Source organism: Trematomus bernacchii, unplaced genomic scaffold, assembly GCF_902827165.1.
Source record: "Trematomus bernacchii unplaced genomic scaffold, fTreBer1.1, whole genome shotgun sequence".
Lineage (NCBI taxonomy): Eukaryota > Metazoa > Chordata > Actinopteri > Perciformes > Nototheniidae > Trematomus > Trematomus bernacchii.
In genome coordinates, this window is record NW_022987698.1 from 8,069,021 (window position 1) to 8,095,164 (window position 26,144).

A 26,144-nucleotide genomic window follows, 5' to 3' on the forward strand; every position below is an offset into this window, starting at 1 on the left:
CTCCCCCCCCAAAACCTTTCGTCTTATTCTCTCACCCCTCCCTCCCTGTCCCACCTGGCTTTAAGTACGTCTGTCTTTATTTTACTGCTGGACTATTATTCTTGTACAGACTGTAAAATGTATTATTTTGTACAACTTTATTGAAGAAAAAAAAATACTTGTAGAAGATCCCTGTGCCTTGATCACGACTGTACGTGTAAAAATGAGCTAATATGTAAGTTATGTTTCACTGCGCTGTACAGCTGGACGGGGCTGTCCCACCTCGTCCGTGCTAGCTCGCCCCCCCCCCGCTGCAGGGCGGGGGGAGGGGCATCGGATCGGGGCGGAGGCCTTTTGTCTGTTGCTTAGTTTCCTTCCCCCCCCCCCCACATTTGTTTGTTCGTTAATTCATTTGTTTTGCTTTGACTCTCCTCTGGTTTATATAATATGATTTGAAAAAAAGAAATGGAAAAAAAAAAAAAAAGATTATCAGACACACCACCTTTAATGCTGTGTAGTGAAAGATACTGAACCCTAACACAATTTAATATATATATAAAATATATTTCATATTTTATATATATGTACTGTTCACTTATATCTATGTCCCTTGTGAGCTGTCCACCAGGTTTCCTCTCTGTCAGTAACATCTGCATACGTTGTTGGAAAGGTGGCGATTCTGGGTGCAATGGGATGGGTATTCATTTGTGTTTGTTTTTTTTATTTTAGCTTTAACTCTTTTGAAGGAGAGGCAAATATCCAGTTGCAAAACATTGCTTGTTTCTACATAAACCAAATTCTTTTTGCTTAAACAAGAAGAAACGGTTGTATTAGTGTTTGGTTCATTCTACGGCTGAGTTGACTCGATCCTCTACATCTGCACCACACACTCAGCTGCCCGTTTGTTAGGTTCACTTGTCTTAAAGTGCAGTCTAATGCAGCAGGCCTGCAGTGAATCCAACCCTATGTAGATTTTAATGTTCTGTGAGAGGTCTTCTTATTTCTGCCTCAGTGAGGGGAGACTTAATATTAGAAACACCTCTCAGTGAAACAGGATAAACAATTGATAATAAAACGTGTTTATATTACAAAACCAGAGATTGCAAAGTGTTTTAAGGGTTATATAAAGATACAACATGAGAACATGGGCTGTAAATATTTAGATCAATTAATAAAAATATTAAATGTGTTCTTACATACGGATTTTACAACAAAAACTGAATATTATTACCCTTACCTTGACAGTAGGGTTCATTGTTGTTCTGTTGCATTAGACTGCATTGGTTTAAGATAGATTGACCTTATACGATGGCAACTGAGCGTAAACTAATCTGTGTTTCTTACACCCGTCAGTCCTGAGGAATATCAACATTTTAGCCAAGGTCATATCCTGCTTTTCACAACACACGGGGTTAAAATGAATGTGACGAACAGAAGCAGTTGGAGCAGAAACTCTTCTTTTCCCTAAACTGACAACTTTTTGTGGTCAAAGATGCAGGTATGCTCTCCACCATGGCCTCTTATGCAGTTGACATCAGGGCCTTATATCTTCCAGAGTTCATCGTTTATCATTATACAATTAATATAATTATTCACTTTAGTTTAAAAAAAACAACAGGCATTTTAGGTTTTAACACTTTACCGCTTTGGAAAGGGTATCTTTGGAAAGGGATATAGTGCGTTTTATATAAAGCTTAGATCAGCTTTATATAAAACGCACTATATCCCCAAAACACTGACGGGCTTACCTGGAACATGTTATCGTTGTAAAACTCAACTTTAAATTTGACTTCCAAGCCATTTGGGCCCAGGTTTATTTCTCTGGCGTAATCCTTCAAGAGGTGCAGCAATGATAACACGAGAGAAGAGATTACATTAACCGTTTTATGTCAACACGTCCTCACCTGTGTTCTCCTTATGCCACATAGGCTGAAACAATAAGAAGGTTTAATTTGAGCTCAACCACATATTCGCTATTTTGACATCAAGTGTTTCAGAATTCGTTGGGTTTCGATACTTTAAGCTGAAGCAGATGTTTAAAAGCCACATGAAGCAATGGGTAAAAACACCTCAGAGAAGCACAGGCACAATAATATCCCGGCGCAAGTTTTTATATGCAGTTGTGCTCATTTGGCTTGCGCTTTTAAGATATGAAACTAAACTCTTCTTTCATCAAGGCCTGTAAATGCTCTCCTTATTATTTATGGCATATTGTGTATTGCAAAAAAAATAACATGTGAGAGGTTTTTCAAAAGCCATACAAACTATAATTCAGTCTGATTGTCTGAAAAGTTCATGGATGAAGATATTTAACACCTGCAAGAAGATTTGTTGAAGACATTTGAAAATGTAATAAGCTAAACTAGGAAGTATTTCATTCGATATATATAATGATTGAGCTTCAAGAGGAAACATGTCACATGATAGTAATTCCTCCTTTAGAAACGATACCCAATGCCAATCCCACAGTTGATTTGAGTACCAACTCTCAAAGATCACAAAGAACTGCACCATTGTTTCAAAGAATGTCTGTATAAAAGTGGAATCCTGTCTTAAAGCTCAGGTGAAACACCTGTTTACACCAGATGCAGGGAGGTCTTACAATCTGCTGCTGTTGCAAAGTTAATCCTTATAGCCTCGCACCACCCGCTGTGCAGGAGTAACTAGATACACACAATCAGGACTCAATCACACAACTGTCTCTGTGCTCATTTAAACTTTTAATTACACTTACATGGCCAAAGGTATGTGAACACAGGCATATTACACTCTGTGGTTGTTGAACTTCTCATTTAAAAACCATGGGCATTAATAAGCTGTTATAACAACTGTTCTCGGAAGGCTTTCCACAACGTAGTTCGAGTACGGTTGCTGAATTTGCTCCTATTTAGATTAGCTGTTGATATTAGTCAATAATCCCTGGCTCATAGTCTGCTTCCTTATCAATCATGATTTGATTGGAGTTGATGTCAGGTCTCTAGTCAACTTCTCATATACCAAAGTATTTGTAGATGAGTCTCAGTGTCAACAGAGGTGGTATCATTTTTAAACAAAATGGCTATTCACCAAACATGGAGTCATATTTTAGATTTATACATCATTATGAGTGTTAATGTTTATCCTAACGGGAATTAAGAGCTTTGTCCAAGCCTTAAAAAAAACACCCAAAAGTGGATTAAGTGGGACATACTTTCAGCTGTAGTGTACATTCACTACAACCCAAGTGGTGATGTCAAAGCAGGTATATTACAAAGACAAATTACTGACAAATGTAAGACTAAACAATTGTTGGGCAGTGGTCACTGCAAAGCTGCACCATGCCGGCACATTTTGATCCGCAGGGGGACTGAAGGAGTAGATTTTTAACTTTAACTTCAGATTTACACGTTATCGTCAATGGTTATTTTTATATAATGCAACTAAAATGGTGTACTATATTTATTGAAAGCCTTTCCTATCAGACAACACAATTGACACACAAAAAAATGCCTCTTCAAAGTTGTAGCAACGACATAAATTATATTCAAGGTGGCAATACTTTTCTGATATTTAATTTTGTTTTAATTGTGTTGTATGGAAGCAAATAATTGCCATATACATTTGAATTGTTGATGCAAGTGATGTTAAAATGCAGCCAATACTGAAAAGGCTACTTCATACAGCACTGCACTGAAATGTTTAATTAAAAAAAAAAAAACTATTTGAAGTTGTGCAGTGAAGCACCTTCTTACACTTCAATTACCTGCTTTCAAAGTGACCAATATTTCTGACAGCGGTTTAAGGCATACTTTTCCCCCGCTCCACCGGAGGGAGCCAGAGGTTAAAAACAAATACAGACGGGTAAAAAACAAACACGTGTGACGACTAAACCTAAACGAGCTTCTTCCTCCTGCTAAGCCCCGCCTCCACGTTTCCATGCATGGCGCGCTTCGCCTCTGTGACTGGCTCCCTGCTCCTCCCCGGGTGGCGGTGACTCTGTAGTGGGCTGTGGGTGAACACACAGCAGGCATGAGTGCGGCGGGTAGTGCTCGGTCCGGTTCGGCCGCTGGCCCGGTCCAACAGGGGCTAAAAGAGGCTCTAATCGAGACACTGACGGCCATCCTGTCCCCGGTTCAAGAAGTGCGCGCTGCCGCGGAGGAGCAGATTAAAGTGCTGGAAGTGACAGAGGGTGAGTAGCCAGTTTCTCAAAGCTAGTTTGACGGAGTTACCAGCGGCTAGCTGCCCGGTGTCCGCACTCACTGACGGCATGGGCCTCCGCAGAGATAAGCACCATGCGGACAGCTGTGTGCTGCTTCCATCAGGGCTAACTCCGGCTGTGTTTGCTAAGCTGAGAAGTAGCTAACAGTCACGATAGTGTGGTAACTGTGTCAGGTCCATGAAGGCCACATGTATTAGTTAGAAGTTATTTAGTGGTGTACAAGTTAGCTTACAATCTCTTATCTTGCCTTCTTCAAAGTGACGCAGACGGACAAATCACAACTAACCGTGTGCCACAAGTGTAATGGTTAACGTTAGGTTGTAAGTATGTCACATTGAGCACATGGGGGGACTGCTAGGACCCCGGCCCTTAAACAACAGAGCAACAGGGTGGACTGGGTTATTCTTCTGCCTCAATAGGAACGGTCCGTTAGCTTTTAGATCAGCGTATCACTGTGAGCTAGCTAAGAGATTCTCCCAGTTCTTCTGAAACTAAAGCAACAAAAACGGTTAGGAGAGCATTGGAATGTGATAACGTCACCTGGAAAAGGGGTCAGGTGGGTTGACAGCAGCATGTCCTAAACGCCACCTGAGACAAGTGTTATTTAACCGTTTCTATATATATATATTAAGAGCAACAGTGTTTACAGTGAGATGCAAACTGACTTCAAGAGGTCCCAGAAGTTACCCATCACTTAAACGTATATAACTATTTTTATGGTCGCTATGGCAACAACGGAATGCCCGTTGACAGATTTTCCCGCGAAGATGTCTCCCAGGGCGGTTCTCCCGCGCCAGCCTCCAGCAGCATCAGCACCATCAGGATGAGAGAGGGCAAGACAAAAAGGACTACTGTCCCAGAATCCATCCATGCATACACAAAGTCCATATTACTTAATGTAAAGCATTCCTACACAAACATAGTAATGTGCTTATCTGGAGACCAACTGCACAAAATGGGCTCTTTTGTTGTTGTTGCTCTTTCAGTTCTAGTTGTTTTGATAGATGTAAAACATGGAACAGTTGACAGCCAGTTTCTATATTCTTTTTGTATCTAACAGTGACAGAATGGGTCTGTTTTCCCTTGTCCCTGGTATTAAAATTGTTATTATAGCATCTGGAGATATAGTTGATGAAAATCCTAGGCCCCATGGAAATGACCTTGTATCTTATGTTAAAGAGCAACTTGCAGGTTAGAGACACCAGTGAATAAATGTGTAGGAAAATGATGTATACACTAGATTTTCAAAAAAAGATACATAAATATACACTACAGTGACATCTGGCCTCGTTTTTGTAAGACATTTTTACTTCCGCATTAAAAAAAAGACCACCCGCGTGTGACGTCACATGGGGGAGAGCGGCCGGTCTAACGTATTAATAAACATGGATCACAATGCTAGTTTTGACACAGAAGAGGTTGCAAATGTATATTCGAATGCATATGACGGACCACAACCTTATAATTATGAGCCTGCTAGGCGTCCAAGAGACCAGGAGCAGCCAAGGATTAGAAGAAATAACGGCCATCGGAGAGAAATGGAGCTGTGGGGTGAGGAGAATCAGTGGAGAACAGGGCAGCTGTCTTGGTGAGTGACCGGCGTTAGCTACAGTTAATGTTAGCTAACGTTGGTCACATCACAACATTGTAAAGTTAGCTATCATATGTCAGGCTATAACTAAAGTAGTATTGATAATATAGTAACGTTACTGGCAGGACTGTTGATACTGATCCATAACAGAAACTAATGCGCAAGTATCAGCCGTATCTCGCGTTACCTAATGCAACTCCACACTACGTCTTACGGTGCTGTACCGGAGGGGAGAGAGAGAGAGGAGCGAAGAGAGAGAGAGGAGCGAAGGGGGAGAGAGAGAGAGAGGAACGAAGAGGGGGAGAGAGGAACGAAGAGGGGGAGAGAGATGTAATGCGCTTTCCTGATAAACGTTTTGTTTGATAGGCCTCAGCTGTGGAGAGTATGTGCTGCAGGGAGGTGGATGCACCTCGCACAACGCACCCAGGAACGAAAGCTAGCTCCGGTCCTTTTCCTGTTAGGGAAACTGTGGACTCGATGTCCTGACAGGCAGGTTGCACAAACTCCAGCTCACCATGATTAAAAATTGTGAAATGCAATGTAAAATTACCAAAGAAATACCAGCTCACTAAATCACAACCGCTCAAACCAACTACAAACTACTACCGCGGATTGGGCAGAGAAGGAGTCTGAGAAAGTTGCTCCCCCATGTGACGTAATATGACGCGTTTGACGTATGACGTTAAAAAAAAGCAGTTTTTAGTAGCAGAGCTCAAAACGTCTCCTTTCCCCTCTGAATTCCTGCCCTTATGTCTCGTAAAACATATATAATCCTGCATTCACTTTTTTAATTGTAATTTCCAGGCAAGGTTAAGCATAAATCTAGAAAAAAAAAAACCCTGCAAGTAGCTCTTTAACAATTGGGGACAGTTGGTGTTTTGTGGAAAATAATAACCATCACAAAGGATTTCATTTTGATAAAGTCCTCAATCCAATAGGATGGGTACAGTACCTAACAGCCGTAGCTTATGTTCCACTAGACTTTCCATTGTCAGTCCTGCAATCCTCGTGCCCATGGTAAAAAGGCTAATTGTTAACTCTGTCTGTCGGCTGTGCTGCAGCGTCGCAGCGAGGCCGACCCTTTCCGCTGGCCCCTCTCTAAGGCAGACGCTCGACAGGACTGTCAGCACTCGCATTGTCTTCTGGCGCCTGATGTCACTTTTAGTCAAACCCAGTTAATGAGAGAGCTGCATTGAGCTGAGGTTGATGCTGATCCTGAACTGTATTTATCTGCATGCAGGTCAGGCCAGGTTCACACCAGTGTACACATTACAGCTCTCAGGCTGTTGCAATGTCGGTGGCCTTGGAACTTCATTATATCAATGTTGTCATGTATTGTGGTACACACCAACTCAAAACAGCATCCCTAGAAGTTTGTTGTATTAAGCCGCAGCTAAGAGAATTCTGCATGTTTGTGTGTGTGTGTGTGTGTGTACGCTTGTTTTAATCTGCCTATTTGCTGTGGCTTTTTTGTGTTTTTCTTTTTTTACTTATCACACAGTGCTTTTTTGTCATATTTATAATTAGCAGCATCCAGTTTAAATCTCAGATAAAATCATATTGTCCTTACAGGGAAAACTCAAGTGACGAAGTGAAAACAAATTATCTAAAACCTAAATATAAAAAAAAACTACCACTACAAATAGCACAAAATAAATTCAAGTCAAGGCATATTTGTAAGAATAAAAATGTTGAGTCCTTGTCATTAGATTTAGGTAACAATGGAAATTGGAGAGATTTTGAATTGGAAGGCTATTTCTTAACTGTTTATTAGTGTCTTAAAATCTTCATTACATCCAGTGTAATTCAGTGTTGTGGAAAAACACTTGAACTACCTAGCTTCTTGCCTTAGTGAGTGCTCTCAGCCTACTCTAATCATATAATGTGTGTGCTGAGCTAATTTATTAATAATAGATTTTTGTCTTTGCTGATATATTTATGTTCCAGAGTTTGGTGTCCATCTGGCAGAACTCACAGTTGATCCTCAGGGAGCGCTCGCAATCCGTCAGGTGAGTGTAAAAAAGTAGACGTGAGCAAATGATGTCAGATAAACGTCTCAGTTTTTTATCATGATCTGCATTCTGTGTTGAGCTAACTTCCACTTATTTTCTAACATCTGTCTGTGTACGCAGTTAGCATCAGTCATCCTGAAGCAGTATGTGGAGACTCACTGGTGTTCCCACTCAGAGAAATTTAGACCTCCTGAAACTTCCGATCAGGTAATTACACCTTAAATACATATATTTTGTTTGTTACTGGAAAACTATCCCTGTTTCAAAAGTATTGTTGAACATAATATTAATTTGAGTTGTCAAACTGCTGTTGCCCCCTCCAGGCTAAAGCCGCCATCAGGGTGCTGCTGCCCAGCGGTCTGCGGGAGGCCATCAGCAAGGTCCGCTCCAGTGTAGCGTACGCCGTGTCGGCCATCGCCCACTGGGACTGGCCCGAGGCCTGGCCGCAGCTGCTCACCCTCCTGATGGAGATGCTGGTCAGTGGAAACGTCAACGCTGTGCACGGGGCCATGAGGGTCCTCACAGGTATGGAATATTATAAACATAAAAACACTAAATCTGTACATCAACAACCTCCACAACATGAGGCCAAACCCTTAAAATCTTGGTTTTTAGAATATTTATTTTTTATCATAATATTTTTGGGTTGTACAAATATCATCCCAGTATTTAATGAACACTATATTTAAGGAAATCCTTGAGGGACTTTTTATAAATACAAAACACTTTTTTGTTAATAAATCAATAATTCTTACGCCAGATGTGACAAAATACAGGATAAAATGATGAAGTGATGACATTTTGGAAAGGCATGAAAAGTGTGACGCGTTTTTATTTTTTTAAATGCAGCACTTGAAAGGGTATTTTGAGATGATATAAGTTGTTGGAGATGCAGTGTTAATATTTGACATTATCAAGGAATTCAAGCAATATCATTTGTGCCAAAAGATGAGATTTTAAAGTTACAAACAGTATTTCATTACAGGTCCAACACAAGGACTTTTGGGGAAAGCACTCCTGTCTCGTGCACGGCCTTACGTTTTATCTGTATTTGAAAGTTGTATTTTGTTTTCTTTAAAAGAATAAAAGATTTGACGTAAAAGGTCCCTGGAAGAAATAATGACGTCAGAAAACATATTTTAAATCTTTTTTTGTTCATGTGACAATCTGTTTTGCTTTCAGAGTTTACTCGGGAGGTGACTGACACACAGATGCCGCTGGTGGCTCCTGTCATCTTACCTGAAATGTACAAGATCTTCACCATGGCAGAGGTATTTCTACACCACATTTTAGTCATCTATTTTCCAAGGGCCAGAGCAGCAGCACTGTATTTTTTTTACTTTAAATTGCAATACATTGATGCAACACTTCTTAGCTTTTTCTTTAAAAATGTAAATTGAAATAGTGAAACTTTTCCCAGTCTAGTTCTTAAGGTATTGTAAGCATTTTACATTGTAATGGATACACACATTTTATTCCAACTACCATTTGGAACTGTGCGATGTTATGTCCCTGATAATGTCTGAGATGGTTCTGCTCTGCGTCTGTCTTATAGGAAGTTTCAGGTACCTTTCTAATGTTCCCTCTTTGTTGCAGGTGTACAGTATTCGTACCCGATCCAGAGCCGTGGAGATATTCACCACCTGTGCCAACCTCATCTGTGCTATTGAAGAGCATGAGAAGGTGAGTCATAACAAGACATACAAGGATATTTTCTCCGATATTATGTGAATAAGTAGATATTACATTTAGTTTGAATCAAATGTAATCAATGTAATTTAACTTGTTTTACTTTTGACTTCACTTCCTTTTTCACCCAATGAGTTGCAGTTGATTTGATTTATCATTTATAGTTTTATTTAACTTTTAAAAGTCCACATTTCTTGAAAACTGATGACAGACATTGCCAACGTCTTGCCTATAACTTGCCTATAACTTGTCAATAATGTGTATGTAATGAAATGGTTCCTGCTCTGTACTTGTGTGTGTGTGTGTGTGTGTAGGGTGCAGCCAAAGCGTTGATCTTCCCCGTGGTGCAGCAGTTCACTGAAGCGTTTGTGCACGCTCTACAGATGCCTGAGGGACCCTTGTCTGATAGCGGTCTCAAGATGGAAGTCCTAAAGGTGAGAGTCGGCGAGTAGAAGTGTATCGCAAAGTTCAAATGTCTCAAAGCAGAAGTTGTTACTTGCATATAAGATAAGACAATTGAGTTTTAACTTGTATGTATTCGAAATTAAATGTAGAATAGAATTGGGAGGGATGAAACCCTCTTTAATGGTCACACATGCACAGCACACACAGTGAAATTTGGCCTCTGCATTTAACCCATCCTAGTACTAGGAGTCTAGTACTAGGAGTCTAGTACTAGGAGCCTAGTACTAGGAGCAGTGGGCAGCTATTGTACAGCGCCCGGGGAGCAATGGGGGGAAGGGGGATGTCCGGTGCCTTGCTCAAGGGCACCACAGCAGGGCAGGAGGTGAACTGGGACCTCTCCAAGTAGCAGTCCACACTCATGGGCCATGCACATGAGGCCAGAAGAGTACATTTCATTTTTCTATCACATACACCATTTCAATAATATGTTAACCGCAAACTTGAAAACATAATTCATAATATTGATCAACATTTTATCCATACGTTTTATTTATTAATGGTTGGATTACTCCCATGTAAACATAGCCACATTATAGCTCATTAGCCTAATGGTACAAAAACACCTTACAGACTTCCAGCATAGTTTTTATTCCATAAAAACCTTTGCCTGCCAGGGGAGCCTTCTGAAATCTACCTGCATTTGGGAATGTCTGGGTGTTCATTTCGGTGCTTGTAACGACTATCTACACTTGATGCTTTGAATCTGTATTTCTCATTCTGTTTTCCTTCTTGCCCCCAGGCAGTAACTGCGTTGGTGAACAATTTCCCCAAACCCATGGTGTCCTCCATGCAGCAGATTCTACCCATCGTCTGGAACACACTGACTGAAAGTGCAGCTTTATATCCTTTACCATGCCAAACAGCACAAGTGCTCATTTACTGCTGTCAAAGCCTGTCTTTAAAAGCTTCTTTAGACTAATAAGTGAAACATAGTTTTTCTGAGTTATAGCTACAGGTTAACTTCTTAATGGCACTTTTACTATTGGAATTTGTGATCACTGATCCACCTCAACGCATAGGCTCATCCTGTTACATGGAAGTCACATGATTACTAATCAAAATCCAACATTTTGATATTAAGAAAGACTGAAAGAATAGTGCATGTTACAAATAATTTACATTTTGGAGAGTTAATTGAATGATGAAAATGGAAATCCTATGCAATGAGTACTGACAACTAGATAAAACAAATAAAGAATAACAGTGTTTTTGTACTGGAGTAATCCTTAACCAAATGTCCACCTATGTGAGAACAGAAGTCAACTACACAGAGGAAGTGGATGACCCTGTAGACTCCGATGGTGAGCAGAAAGCTTTGTCACATTTGTTTGAAAAGTTAGCAACATTCAAAGCATCATTTCAATCTTCTGATATTTCTCTTGGCTCTTTTCTGCAGGTGAAGTTTTGGGCTTTGAGAATCTGGTGTTCAGCATCTTTGACTTTGTCCACACGCTGCTGGAAAACCACAAGTTTAAGAGCACAGTGAAGAAAGCCCTGCCGGAACTCATCTACTACGTCATCCTGTACATGCAGATCACTGAGGACCAGGTGAGGAGCGACCGGCAAACATCAGAGGAAATGTTGGTTGGCAAAGATGGATTTATGAGGTGTAAAAAAAAAGTGTTGGTGCCATCTTGTTTTTTTTTCCAGATCAAAGCGTGGACGGCAAATCCCCAGCAGTTTGTAGAGGATGAGGATGATGACACCTTCTCCTACTCTGTCAGGATATCTGCTCAGGACCTGCTGCTGGTGAGAAGAAAACCTACAAATCTTATTGTAAAATTCCACAAATCCAAAAGGCAACATTTTAAAGACCAAATTGTATTAACACCTTTTATAACAGTTACATGTTAACACGCATAACAACACAAACAATGAGAAAGTGCTAAAATGACTTAAAGGTAGGGTAGGTAATTCACTTCAGAAACACTTTATGTTCCATGGAATGCTCTTAACATCCCGATAGCAATGAATACATTAAATGCTTTGACAATAAATATATACAAATATTTCATCTGTGGAAGCCGTGGCGCTGTAAAAAGCTAGACAGATAACTGGATGGCCTACCTGCCTGTCAGCCTTCCATCTCGTGCACAAACTTATTTCGTGCCCTCATTGGTCATGTGCGCGTTTCTTTCGTTGTGTACTTTCAAATTCTAGCGCACTCGAGCTGGTTTCTCCATTCTTACCTACCCTACCTTTAAATTAAATGCAGTTAATATACACATACATACGCACAATGGTAATAATAATGATAGAAACAAAAATAAAAACATATCCTGATCCTCACAGGATTAAAGACTCCCAGCTAAGCTTCTATGGTGGCTTACAGGCTACAACAGCCCAAAACACTTCAATAAGGAGAAACGAGCTGCAGCTTCAGAAACGATGCAAATATAATGACACAAATGTGCAAAACGCATGCAGTTGGCCAACGTTATAATCAGAGGTGCACATAACTGGTACGCAGGTACGCATGCACGGCAAACATCTGAAATGCGTAACGTCACTTGTGTCACTAAGCGCCTTTGCGTACTGACGGACTTGTGAAGCTTTTCCAGAAGGTGCTTCAGGGCTCGACAGTAACGGTGGCAACCAGTTTTTAACATAAAGAAATAAGGACAGCAAAATGTTAATTATTTGTTGTATTAAGAGTGATATTTAATTATTGTTGTGACCAGTCGGAACCTGATACTCAAGTTGCACGTGCATTGGTGTGATTACGGAGCCAGAAAGCGATGCACGTTTACTTGCGTGCGCGGTGTGCTGTGTGTTTGTTTTACAAAAAATGGCGAAGCAAATTAAGTTGTTTGACTGTGGGGTAAAAAGTTCGGCCAACCCGTCAACATCTGAACGAATGTTATTACTACCAAAATAAAAGTGCTAAACGAAACTTGACCTTAGGAAAATATTGGCATAAAAATATAATCACTTCTATAAAAAGGTAACACATTTTAAATATAGTTAGACATATTAAAGGTGGGGTAGGTAAGTTTGAGAAACCGGCTCGAGATACACTTTTTGTTATATTCCATGGAATGCTCTTAACATCCCGATAGCAATGAATATCTTAAGTGCTTTGACAAAAAGTCCATAAAAACATTTCATCTGTGGAAGCCGTAATACTGTAAAAAGCACGACCAATCATCTGAGCCGGCCCGGCTAAAATAACTGGACGGCCTACCTGCCTGTCAGCCTTCCATCTGTGCACAAACTTATCTCGTGCCCTCATTGGTCATGTGCGCGTTCGTGTGTGTTGGAGGAGGGGCTCTGTAAGGAAGTGGCAGATTTTTTCCGGCTGTGTATTTTCAAATTCTAGCGCACTCGAGCTGGTTTCTCCAAAATTACCTACCCCACCTTTAATAATAAGTAATTTACAGCATTAATAATTAATATCTAATTCTTAACTGTGAATGGTTTTCATTTATTTAACATTAGAAATGTATTAGTCTGGCCAATCCAAGACTTCAATGCTGAAGGGCCAATGGATCTATGGTGGGGATCAGCACAAAGGTCAAGAAAAGCCACATTTGAAAGGGAGACAACGGATGACAAAGAAACTAGTGACTTGCTCAATTCAATTGTGAGGGATCTGTGAAGAACATGACAACAGCTGCACTACTGGTATTTTGTATACCAGCAATGGAGGGTGGACAAGTTCACTACCACTTAAGTTTCAAATAATTGTGTTAATTACTTATTGTAAAGCATTTGAACATTCTTTTGTGTCACATGTTCATTATTAAGTTGATGTATGTATGTATAGTATCTTAATTATTTAGGGGGCGTGTGGCGCAGTGGATAGGTATCGGGATCAGATGGTCACAGGTTCAAACCCCACTGCAGTCAACATGTCGTTGTGTCCCTGGGCAAGACACTTCACCCCAAATTGCTCCTGTGGGGATTGCCCACAGTATTGAGTATGAAGTCGCTTTGGATAAAAGCGTCTAACAAGTAACATGTAATGTAATGTAATTTAAAATATAAGGTGACTAAAAATGGCAACTGTATTTTCAGTTTTGGCAACCAAAAGATGATGCCTGGTTGCCAGCCTGGCAACCACTTTTAAAAGTTAGCGTTGAGCCCTGCGCTTAGATCACGGGACGACAGAGTCGGTCGCCGTGTTAACGTCGGTGTGTACAACGGAATCGTGCCAAAACTACGCCAACTGGCTGCGAGACTCCCCTGTGCACATTCTGTGCCCTGCGCACACACTGGAGAACTGCGCAAAATCAGCTCGCAGTTCACTAGCAATAAAATAAGTGTTTTCTGAATGGAGATCGGATCGATCAGGCTAAGCTAACGTTGTATATGCTCCGTCCACACTCCCAACAACGGCCTACATACATAAATAAACCAGCGACTGTATTCGCCATGACACAGACAGTCTGTGGTTTGTACTTGTTTAACTTTTGTCTAGTTTCTGAACAGATATGAGGAGCTGTGAGCTCTGAGTGCTAACAGCTAACGGCTGATGTTTTGGTTTTGTGGTTTGCATTGAAGATGACGTCACGGCAGTTTTACGCAGCGTCGCGCCACCCGCCGTACAGCCGCTCGCCCCGCCTACACTGCGTTACTATAGTAACTACCCCAGTTACTAAACTGTAATGGAAACGCAGCTTAAAGTGAGCCTGGCCTACCAAGGCCAAACTAAGCTGTGCTAAGCCGTGCTAGGTCCTGCAGTGGAAAAGCGCCATAAGAAAGTTATGTGCACCCCTGGTTATAATCCACTAACGTCAACAAGCGCTCAGGTCCCAGCTGTGCGTCTCAGTTTTCAGTGTCTCGTTGTTTCCGCTGTGCTTTGAGCTTCTTGCAGCGTTTAGTATTCAGCGTTTCGTCAGTTGGTGAAGGTTTCCTTAATGCTGTGCATGTGTTGTCAAGTTAGTTAAGATGTTTCTTCCTTTTTCAAGTGTTTTTGGCACCTTTGTTGTGTTTCTTTTAATTGTATTGTTTTTTGAAACTGCAGCGCCATTCTCCTAATGGAAGTGTTTTGGGCCGTTGTAATGCGTTTGCACCGATAGGCCACCTTACCTTTCTTCATTTGATATAAAATCACAGCTTATTTAACTGTACAGCCGAGTGAGTTCCCTTTTTAAAAATTGTCTGAGGGAGCTTTTCACACCTTAATTGTTTTTTTTAAACGAGGTCCAGCAACAGTCAGAGTATAACAATATCTCTACACTTAATCCTGAAAAAAAAAATACATTTATTTCTCTCCTTGTTCCTCTCCTACACATACAGCCTCCGCAAACACTAGAGGCATCTGTTGAACCTTGTTGCCTTAGTCCTTTAAAACGTCTGGAAATAGTTGTTTACTTTCGATGAGTGTTGAATCATAGGGACGCTGAGCAGTGCGGTCACTTGTAAAACAGGGGTCAGAAATATCCAGCATGGATACGTTTGCATTAGTTTCACAGCAGCCTTTGGTCCATTTGGAGAGTGAGTATGATGATGACCTTTGACCTCTGCTTTCAGGCTGTTGCTGCAGAGTTTCAGAATGAGAGCGCAGCAGCTCTGGCAGCGGCAGCAACCAGACATCTCCAGGAGGCCGAGCAGGCCAAAAACAGCGGCAATGAGCACTGGTGAGTTATTTATTACATCTCAGTGTCTTTAAACTGTCCAATTTGAGACACTTTTCACCTGTCCAGACTTCTGCTTTGAGTCTGAAATATATGTATCTTTTTTTAACCAGGTGGAAGATCCATGAGGCATGCATGTTGGCCCTCGGGTCTGTAAAAGCCATCATCACAGAGAACGTGAAGAACGGTCGTATCCAGTTTGACATGCACGGTTTCTTGGCTGGTGTTATTCTCGCCGATCTTAACTTGGCATGTGAGTACTCAACCGACTCTGAGAAATGATCCACAACACACATGAAAAACTCTTGAATCTTCCATAAGTAGGAACTTTGTGACTGACTTTACTTTCTCTCTCTTGCTCGTCTCCTCTCGTGTGGTTCTTTGCTGTCCAGCGGCGTCTCCGTTCCTCCTGGGCCGGGCTCTGTGGGCGGCCAGTCGCTTCACGGCGGCCATGTCTCCGGAGCTCATCCAGCAGTTCCTGCAGGCCACCGTCAGCGGTCTGCACGACAGCCAGCCGCCCTCTGTACGCATCTCCGGGGTCAGGGCCATCTGGGGGTGAGCAAGCTGTGTTTGTTACTGTTTTTAACTGCTGAGATCTATTCAAAACATCTTGTGTTACATTTGTTATCTATGAACACAATACATTTTTTTAAGAACCAGAAAAAACGGTATGGATGGTTCCTCTAACGGAATCAATTAATTCTGGTCTTTCATATAACTGCTGAACATTTTTAAAACCCCACAAATAAATGATTCCATTAGCAGACAGTCAGAGGGGTTCAGACCCACATTTGAAATACTTGAAAAACTACCAAAAATGTGCAACTTTAAAGAGTTTTTAAATGGTCACTGGCTAACTGACTTAAAGGTCCCATCATATGCTTTTCTGGTTATTACCTGTCCCCTTGTGCAGACTCCCGCGGAGCAGACTCCCGAGCAGCAGACTCCCAAGCAGCTCAGGAGTCTGCCCTGCGAGGCTCCCGGAGCGGACAGTGTGAGGTGGATTTCCCGCTGTATTTCCCTGGATGCTGGATATAGACCAAGTGCCATGCCAGCGGACACCGCGGAGTTGAGTTCAGGCTGAGCTCCACTAACATGGCACGCAGACCCCACGTAGCAACCAGGAAACTACACCAGTAATCCAGCTCACACTGTCCGCTCCTCGAGCCCCACAAATCGGAGCAGCGAGCCCCACAACGTCCTGCCAACACGGCACCCAGACCCCACGCAGCTTTCTCATCTGTTTTTCATTGCTTGTGTCATTTTCTGGTTGCTAACAAACACCATTGTAACACATAAACACTGATGTTCAGCTGTAAAGGTGGTTGACTAATCAGAACAGAGTGGGCTAGCTGACCAATCAGAGCACAGTGGGCTCATAGGGAGGGGGGGGTGGGGCAGGAGCTCCAACAAGGCGTGTAGGACAGAGAGTGAATACACATACTATACAGAGATGCTGTATGAGAAACCAATGTGATTTTGGAACATTGAACAATATAAATCTATTCTAGTAGACCTCAACAATGGAATTATGATCAGTAGAAATGGCCAAAACATGGGACCTTTTAAGATAAAGGTGTTGGATGGATACCGTCTGTTTATTAAATTCTGCTTTCCTCTTTGATCTCCAGGTACTGTGATCAGCTGAAGCTGTCGGAGAGCACCCATGTCCTGCAGCCCTTCCTCCCCAGCATCCTCGAAGGACTCATCCAACTGGCCGCCCAGTTCAGCTCAGAGGTGCTCACCCTCGTCATGGAAACCCTGTGCATCGTCTGCACCGTGGACCCCACCTTCACCACCAACGCAGAGAACAAGATCTGCCCCCTCACCATCGCTATTTTCCTGAAATACAACAACGGTACTGCTACAACTCCTCTGACAACGTCCTCTATCAGACTACTTTCATATCAAACACATCATTTTAACTCCATTCTTAATCTTTCTGGCTTAAATAGGGGATACATTGTCAAGATATTTTACTTAAAATATGTTTTGGATACTTTGACATAGATTTTGAAAGAAAGCATATTTGTGTTAAACCTTCTACATTCTCGAGTTTTCAGAAATTGTTCAATTTAAAACCAAATCTTTGTAAAAAAAAAAAAGACATATTAACCTAAAAATGCTGAGCTCCTTCCTTCTTGAATTAGGCATCAGGTTTACCAGCTTTCAAATGATGTACACCACTTCTATGTGGCATATACTGTTGACCAGCTATTTCCTCCTAGGGACTCCATTTCCCCTCTTAACACATAAATGGTTCTACTGTATTTCGATAGAGATCCATAGTTTAATATGTCCCTTTTTTATCTTTGTCACCTCTTCTTCTCAGACCCTGTGGTGGCGTCCCTGGCTCAGGACATCTTTAAGGAGCTGGCACAGATCGAGGGCTGCCAGGGCCCCATGCAGATGCGTCTCATCCCCACGCTGATCAGCATCATGCAGGCTCCCACCGACAAGATCCCCTCTGGACTCTGTGCTGTGAGTAGATAGAGGCACTGACATTGTTCATGTGTCTAGATATGGCACATCTAAAAATGTTACAGGACCAAAAAAGCCAAATAATCAGCTTTTGTCTGCAGGGCTATCTTGTTTTTTAACTAAATCTGACCACTTTTCGTCTCCCTGTGTCTGTGCTACAGTCGTCCATCGACATCCTGACCACAGTGGTCCGAAACACCAAAGCCCCTCTCTCAGAGCTACTGGTGTGCCAGGCTTTCCCTGTGGTGGCTCAGTGCACCTTACGCACTGACGACAACACGATAATGCAGGTAAACACACCAAAGTTAATTTTATTTTGCATTTCATCTCAACACGAGCGTAACTGTCAAGCGCTATAACTTAAATGAAGAAATACCACAATGTATAACTTATTGTGTTCACATTCATTCACATAACAAAGACTTCTTCCTAATTCTCTTCTGCTCACACTCTTCTCCAGAACGGAGGCGAGTGTCTGCGGGCGTACGTCTCCGTGGCCCTGGAGCAGATCGCTCAGTGGAGGGACGAGCAGGGCAACAGCGGCCTCTGGTACGTCATGCAGGCGGTCAACCAGCTGCTGGACCCCCGCACCTCGGAGTTCACGGCCGCCTTCGTGGGCCGGTTGGTTTCCACTCTGATCTCTCGGGCGGGAACCCAGCTCGGGGAACAGCTGGACCAGATCCTGAGAGCCATTCTGAGCAAGATGCAGCAAGCGGAGACTCTGAGTGTCATGCAGGTAAGGGGAGCAAAGCTCATCTGTAGCTGTTACTTCACCAACAGGCTATCTTCAACACCTCATTATTCCCCTTCCTCCTCCTCCCCCTCCTGTAGTCTCTGATCATGGTGTTTGCCAACCTGGTGCACTCCCAGCTGGAGCCTCTGTTGGAGTTCCTGTGCAGTCTGCCCGGCCCCACGGGGAAACCGGCCCTGGAGTTTGTCATGACGGAGTGGATGAGCAGGCAGCACCTCTTCTATGGACAGTACGAAGGCAAAGTCAGGTCAGACAACATTCTCATTCATCATTTCTACAACTATTCTCTGACATAATTAACCAACACACATTCAAATTAGTTATTTTAAGTCACACCGATTGATGCACCATCTCATTGGTTGTTTTATAATTTTTTGTCCTGCAGCACGGTGGCTCTCTGTAAGCTCCTTCAGCACGGTCTCAACTCTGACGACAAACGCCTCCAGGACATCGTGGTGAAGGGGGAAGAGATCTACAGCCCTGAAGACGGCATCCGCACACGCTCCAAATCTGCCAAGAGTAAGGAGGCCAATGAGAAAGATCACATGACGTCCACACGGGGATGTTAGCATAGATATATATAAACACTAGATGACTCACCCGCGCTGCTGGCCAATGGAGACCGACGTTGCCACATGGCGGACATCTTGCCACAGGCAGCTCGCTCATTCATAACATTATGTCTATGGTGCACTATTGAAATAACCATAGCTTGCTCAATTTTCCACCAATTTGCAAACGGTTTGGTTTGTTATAAACATCAAATATGTAGTTATGATACTGCATACTTATAATTATAATCATGGACTTTTTTTTTTCAACATGTTTCGTTGTCTCCTGTATCATAGCCATGCTAATAACGTTTATAATAAACCAAACCGTTTGTAAATCAGTCAAGATTTCAGCGAGTTAAGAGTATTTTTGTGCAGATCACTCGCCTTACAACAGCTATAGCAGTAGTTGTTGACTGTGGCAAGATGGCCACCGGTGAGCTACGCTGGCGACTCCCCCTTGAGCCATCTAGCCTTTATAGATTCTATGGATGTTAGGAGATGTACAGCAGTTTTTGTCTTAACACTCATTACTCTTTATTTCTCCCACAACAGACCCAGAGCGCTGGACCAACATTCCTTTGCTAGTGAAAATCTTTAAATTGATCATCAATGAGCTGTCGACGGTCGTGGAGGCAAACTCCAGCAGGACGAACGCAGCCGACTGGAGTCAAGGTGAATACAAATACTACTAATGCTTTGACAATACACACTATTGAGGAGATCAAACCTCTATGCCTATTTCCTGTAATAAATGATTGAGGGAAAGTGATACAATCAAGAATTTCAAACAATAGGTCAATCTTAATGTCAGGACACTTTTAAAGACTGCACTTGATTGTACCCTCTTTTTTTTTCTTTTTTTAACATTGCATTTTTGTATTCAATAGGCAAAAGAGCAACAAATATGGGATAAACTGGAATAATTCCTAAATAACATTTAGTGGATTTTGACTTTCTGTCTCAGTTCAACTTTTGATACAATTAGTTGCAGTGGTTTTTAGCACACTTAGCACGTGAAGCCTTGCTTAAAGATGTCAGAGCTGTGTATTAACCTGTACACTAAAGAGTAGGACAGCAGACATATTTATCACCAGCTGTTGTTTGCTTCAGATTCCAGTGGTATGTGGGAGGAAGATGAAGAGGGCGACGATGATGATGAGGATGAAGGGGTGGCAGGGCAGCTGCTTTCTGATCTCATCGCCTCCAACAAATACGGTACGAGTAACTCGGCAGCTCCTCAGATATTCTGTATCTTGTCTTCAATTTCCCTTCTGATTCATTCTGTTACCTGGGAACTTTGATTCAGATCACTAAGTTTCAGTGGCTGGTTTGTTCCTGTTTTACAGATGATGATTATTACGAGGATGATGATGAGGATGATCCAGATGCCTTGAAGGACCCCATATATCAGATTGATTTGCAGGTACGCAGACTCTTAATCTTTTAGTTCCACGAATGAACAAATAACACCATGCTGGTCAGTCACTTTGGGCAGTGGATGTTATTTTCAGTCTGTCTTGTGCATTAGGTTTAAAATTAGGCTTATTGTGGAACATTAAGGTCTATTGAACTTTGCTCTAAATGCATTCTGGGAAGATCCAACCCTTAAATAGTTGCAGCCACCGACACCATGTATAATAAGAACTGGATACAGCGTGGGAGGCGGGGCCTCGTTCATTCCTATGAGAGTTGCTCAATTTGAGCCTATTAGGCGCTTTCACACCGCAGTACTTTTCCCACAAAGGTTCATCAGAACTTAGTTCTCATGGACTAAGTACAGATCGCGTTCACACCGGAATAAGTCCCTGGGGGAGGATTAGGCAAATGAAGCCACTGACGTCAATTCTTCTTCTTCTTCTTTGGGTTTACTGGCAGGCCGCAAACAACTTCACGGCGTATACTGCCACCCGAAGTCCCCGGAGTTGGGGACTGGCTTCAGTAGACGCTGCTGGGAGTCCCAGCAGCGTCTACTGAAGCCTTCCGAGTAAATCGCCAGAACGCCGACACCTCCTCATCTCCACCGCTCCCATGTTTTCTTTTGTGTTGCCATAAGTTAGTGTTTCTGCGCTGGGCTAATGCTAATGCTAATGCGAGGATAATAAAATGGCGGCTTCACAAAACTTTTTGGGAGTTTTACAGGGCGTGGTTTGCAATCCGCCCAGCCAATCAGACATAGGAACCTTTTTCCCCCCCGAAAGTACCTGCTCTCTAGCAGGGATGGAAAACTGACGGAAAAGGGGATAAAAAGGTTCTCATGAGCCGCGTTCACACCAAGTACTTTGCCGTACTTAGTGCCGACACTTAGTGCCCTGGCACTTATTACCCCATGGAACTAAGTACAGATCGCGTTCACACCGGAATAAGTTCCCTGAGGGAAGATTACGCAAATGAGCCGCTGACGTCACTTCGTCATCTTCTGCTTTGGGTTTACTGGCAGGCCGCAAACAACTTCACGGCGTATACTGCCACCCGGAGTCCCCGGCCGGAAGTCCCCGGCCGGAAGTCCCCGGAGTTAGGGACTGGCTTCAGTAGCAGCTGCTGGGACTCCCAGCAGCTGCTACTGAAGCCTTCAGAGTAAATCGCCAGAACGCCGACACCTCCTCATCTCCACCGCTCCCATGTTTTATTTTGTGTTGCCATAAGTTAGTCTCTCTGCGTTTGTGCACTGGGCGAATGCTAATGCTAATAATGCTAATGCGAGGATAATAAAATGGCGGCTCTACAAAATATTTCAGAGTTTTACGGGGCGTGGTTTGCAATTCGCCCAGCCAATCAGAACTGGGGCACTTTTTTCCCCCAGGAAAGTACCATCTCTCAGCAGGCACTAAAAATGGGGGTAAAAGTTCCCGGCACCAAGTATTCTTTTTGGTGTGAGCGCATGAAGACAAAATGGCCCAACTTTTGAGAGAGCGAAACGTCACGAAAGTATTCATATAATCATATAATCATATAATCTGCTCTTATTGTGCATCCATGGGTAAAGGTAAAACTCATGTAGAACTGAACACGTCACATGAACGTGCCGGGCGGCGAGGTCCCGTGGGTTAGATGCGCGTTCATAATGCCGAGGAAAATAACTCGGCATTTTACAACTTGAGGACCGAATGTTTTTAATAAGGGCTATACAAATGTTCATACTGGGTAGTTTATTTAGTTTAAAAATTACGTCTCTTTCCCCATGTTAGTCAATGGGCCCAGCGACTGATACAGAAGTGTAGTACCGCCGTTTGGCCACAACAAATATTTTCCTCAGAGTCCGTCGCACTTCCTGGGGGCTTGATGGACACCAGCAGCAACAACCCAATGCCAGTTCCACCCTAAAGCTTAGACCCTCACAGGCTTCATCAAAGTTCAATCACCAGGGCTTGAAATGGTATATAATAAAGGGAAAAGGACACACATTATTGTGACATTACACATCTGGAAACAACACATCTCAATTAATAAAAAAACAAAACAAAAAAAGGAAGCCACACCACCAGTTTATATTTAACAATCAGCACTTTGGAACTTTTTTATTTTGCATCTTATTGTCAATATCTTGAGATACCGTAAGACAGATCTTCACAACACCAAGTCTTGCTTTTTAGAGAGGACAACAGACAAACTTATTTCTTTCTTTTAAGTCTTGCATAATATAGTGTTTTTTTTTGTTGCAATATGCCTAGTGTCATGTCATGTAACAAAATTCTACTTTATAAAGAAATAAGTGATGAAAAGTCCAGCATTTAATAGTAGCTAATTTATTTTTATAAACTTGAAAGCGTTCCTCAAGCAGCATGTGACCATGGCTAATATTACCAACCCCTAAGACTTCTCTACAGGAACGGTGACAGAAAGCCCAAACTGTGTGAAGATTGGTATTGGTTTTCTGCCTTAATGGTAAAGCAGATCAGAAGATGCTCCAATTACACAGGGGGTTTTAGGGGGAAATGGGGCCAGCCTGGTCGGATTAGTCTTTAAGGATAAAGCATGCAATTTGTACAACTGATGAATAATTGTTACTTGATTTTCCAGCATTGTCTTTGCATAATGTATTTTTCTAACACTATAATAACAACTGTTGCCCTGCACTGTGTTTGTTCCCAGGCTTACCTGACAGACTTCCTGACTCAGTTCGCCCAGCAGCCGTGTTACAGCATGTTCTCCGGACACCTCACCTCCAGCGAGAGACAAACCCTGCAGTCCATAGGCCTCTAGCCCGAGCTCCTCTTCCATCTGAACTCTCCTAATACTTGTGCGCTTATGATGAATTTAAAACGTATCAATGGAAAGGAGAAATGGAATGAGCGAGGAGGGAAACGGGTTAAAAGAGACGGACAGCACTTACCCATAACTCCTTTTTTCTACGTGCTCACGGGATGAAGGATTTTGCAGATGTTAAAGCGAGGAGGTGAGAGACGTCTGTTCCTGGCGCTACTCAGAGGACTCGTCATTTTAGAGAAACTTCAGACGGACGAGAGGATTGGACAAAAACCTCGAGGCTTCACAGTGGGACAGGTGAAACATGAAATATGAACAGACTATTTTGCCATGTGCTATTTGTAACTTAGCCCATTATTTTTGTCATTTCTGTAAAAAATGCAACATAGAAAATGCTTTCAACAGACTACACTGATTTGAAGGAAGTCAAATGAAAACAAACATTGTGATATTTGGGGGAGGGAGAGAAATATTGGCAGCCTTTTATTCCACAAAAAACGTTCACTGTTTCTGACAGGAAATGAAAAGTTCTTATACCGGCTGTCATGTCTCGGGGTACGATGGGTATTTGGGAAATTCAAACTATTGCCACGGTGATTCGCAGCATTGTCATTTCCTTGTATACCCATTGAAATGTGGGGTGGATAGATTTCTAAATAAAAGTCCAGAAAGGACAATATTTCCAGATTGATGTCCAGATTCCTCTCTTGTCTCCCCGAAATGTGAGAAATACTGAAATATGCAGGTCCTTTTTAATCACGTGTTCAAATAAATCAAAAATTGTAAAATACATGTTATTTACATTTTTCTTTTACCTATTTATGGAAATTGAAAGTGTATTGGTTTACATATTCTGGCTCACTATAAATGCACTGTACAGTTGAAGTTGGTGGTGATTTGTGTTTTATATTTCTTAACCATTTCAGCTCAAATAAAGTATACAGTAAAAATGTAGACATTATAGTGAATTTTATTTAAATAAAACACTTAAAGGTGTGGTAGGTAATTTTGGAGAAATCAGCTCTTGAAAATACACAGCCGGAAGAAATCTGCTACTTCCTTACAGAGCCCCCCCTCCAACACACACGAACGTGCACATGACCAATGAGGGCACAAGATAAGTTTGTGCACAGATGGACGGCTGACAGGCAGGTAGGCCATCCAGTTATTTTAGCCGCGCCGGCTAAAATGATTGGTCGTGCTTTTTACAGTACTACTTCCACAGATGACATTTTTTTTTATGGATTTTTTGTCAAAGCACTTAAGATATTCATTGCTATCGGGATGTTAAGAGCATTCCATGGAATATAACAAAAAGTGTATCTCGAGCCGGTTTCTCAAACTTACCTACCCCACCTTTAAAATGACATGGAAATCTCAAGGTGTTTCAAATAAAGGGGATACATCATAGTACCATGTGAAACTTTGTAAATTACACCAAAGGTCAATTAAATAATAATGTTATTCCAAGAATAATTCATTTTAATAAGCAGTCAATTATAAATTAATTTTACTACATTGACAATACTCAAAGTCCCCTTGTTCGACAATATAGTAAAACACAGTTGTAATCATATAACAAACAACTTTATACGAAAAGTAAAACATTGTGGACCATAACACTACATTACTACACAATAATTGTCCTTTTATGAGCTTACAATTTCATTATAAACTACATTTAATGTTTATATGCTGCTTACGAATGCTAAATAGGGGGGTGTAAAAAGAAAGTACTACTGATTAGGCTGTCATTTCTGCCACAAACTGCAGTCTGCTGCAGAGGTCTAATCAGGCAAAGGGGAAACACCTGTGCCTGGTCTTTAACAGGGTTACCTTGTTTAATGCTCACCCTCCTGACTTTATCATTTTTCGATGCATGGCACATCTGGTCTTACACTATCATACAGCAGGCTCCAGATGTTCCACAAGGGGGAGGTGTTACCCACTGGTTAGTTACTGGTAAACAGACTGGGGGGTACTGTATTAATGAATAAATCGTTAATGGTTACTTAATGAGGAGTTCCTGGGAGACTTTGATTGAAGCAATGGTCCGCTGCAGCAGGGCACTTTTAAACCTGCCAACTTCGGCTGGCTTGGGTCCCACACTGGATCAACTGGTGGAGGTGGATCCGACTCACGTTTTACTGCTTAAGTCATCATTATTTACCTTACCATTACTTAGGCCGTTTGGGTACGGTAAACTCAAGGAACGCAAACAAAAACAGTAGTTACCCATTACCTAATGATTACCTTACCGTTACTAAAACAGTAGTTACCCATTACCTAATGCTTACTTTACCATTCCTTAAGCAGTATGTGTCCCATCAAGTAAAGTAATGCATCAAAAACAGTAGTTACCCATTACCTAATGCTTACTTTACCATTCCTTAAGCAGTATGTGTCCCCTCAAGTAAAGTAATGCATCAAAAACAGTAGTTACCCATTACCTAATGCTTACTTTACCATTCCTTAAGCAGTATGTGTCCCCTCAAGTAAAGTAATGCATCAAAAACAGTAGTTACCCATTACCTAATGCTTACTTTACCATTCCTTAAGCAGTATGTGTCCCCTCAAGTAAAGTAATGCATCAAAAACAGTAGTTACCCATTACCTAATGCTTACTTTACCATTCCTTAACC

The 26,144-nt window shown here is 42.0% G+C and overlaps 1 protein-coding gene across 1 annotated transcript; it reads left to right on the forward strand.

Annotated features, from left to right (window-relative positions):
* The first annotated feature begins 3,854 nt into the window (after window positions 1-3,854).
* Window positions 3,855-24,384, forward strand: ipo9 (importin 9). Its single transcript, XM_034138664.1, has 24 exons — window positions 3,855-4,147; window positions 7,716-7,777; window positions 7,901-7,987; window positions 8,104-8,305; window positions 8,963-9,051; window positions 9,377-9,463; window positions 9,784-9,903; window positions 10,674-10,774; window positions 11,177-11,235; window positions 11,331-11,482; window positions 11,585-11,683; window positions 15,410-15,516; window positions 15,627-15,766; window positions 15,906-16,068; window positions 17,145-17,371; window positions 17,846-17,994; window positions 18,156-18,284; window positions 18,455-18,730; window positions 18,826-18,992; window positions 19,131-19,264; window positions 19,852-19,971; window positions 20,410-20,514; window positions 20,646-20,722; window positions 23,389-24,384. Exons 1-24 carry the CDS (start codon window positions 3,988-3,990, stop codon window positions 23,497-23,499), a joined length of 3,123 nt encoding a protein of 1,040 aa, XP_033994555.1. The 5' UTR covers window positions 3,855-3,987; the 3' UTR covers window positions 23,500-24,384.
* Window positions 24,385-26,144: the final 1,760 nt, after the last annotated feature.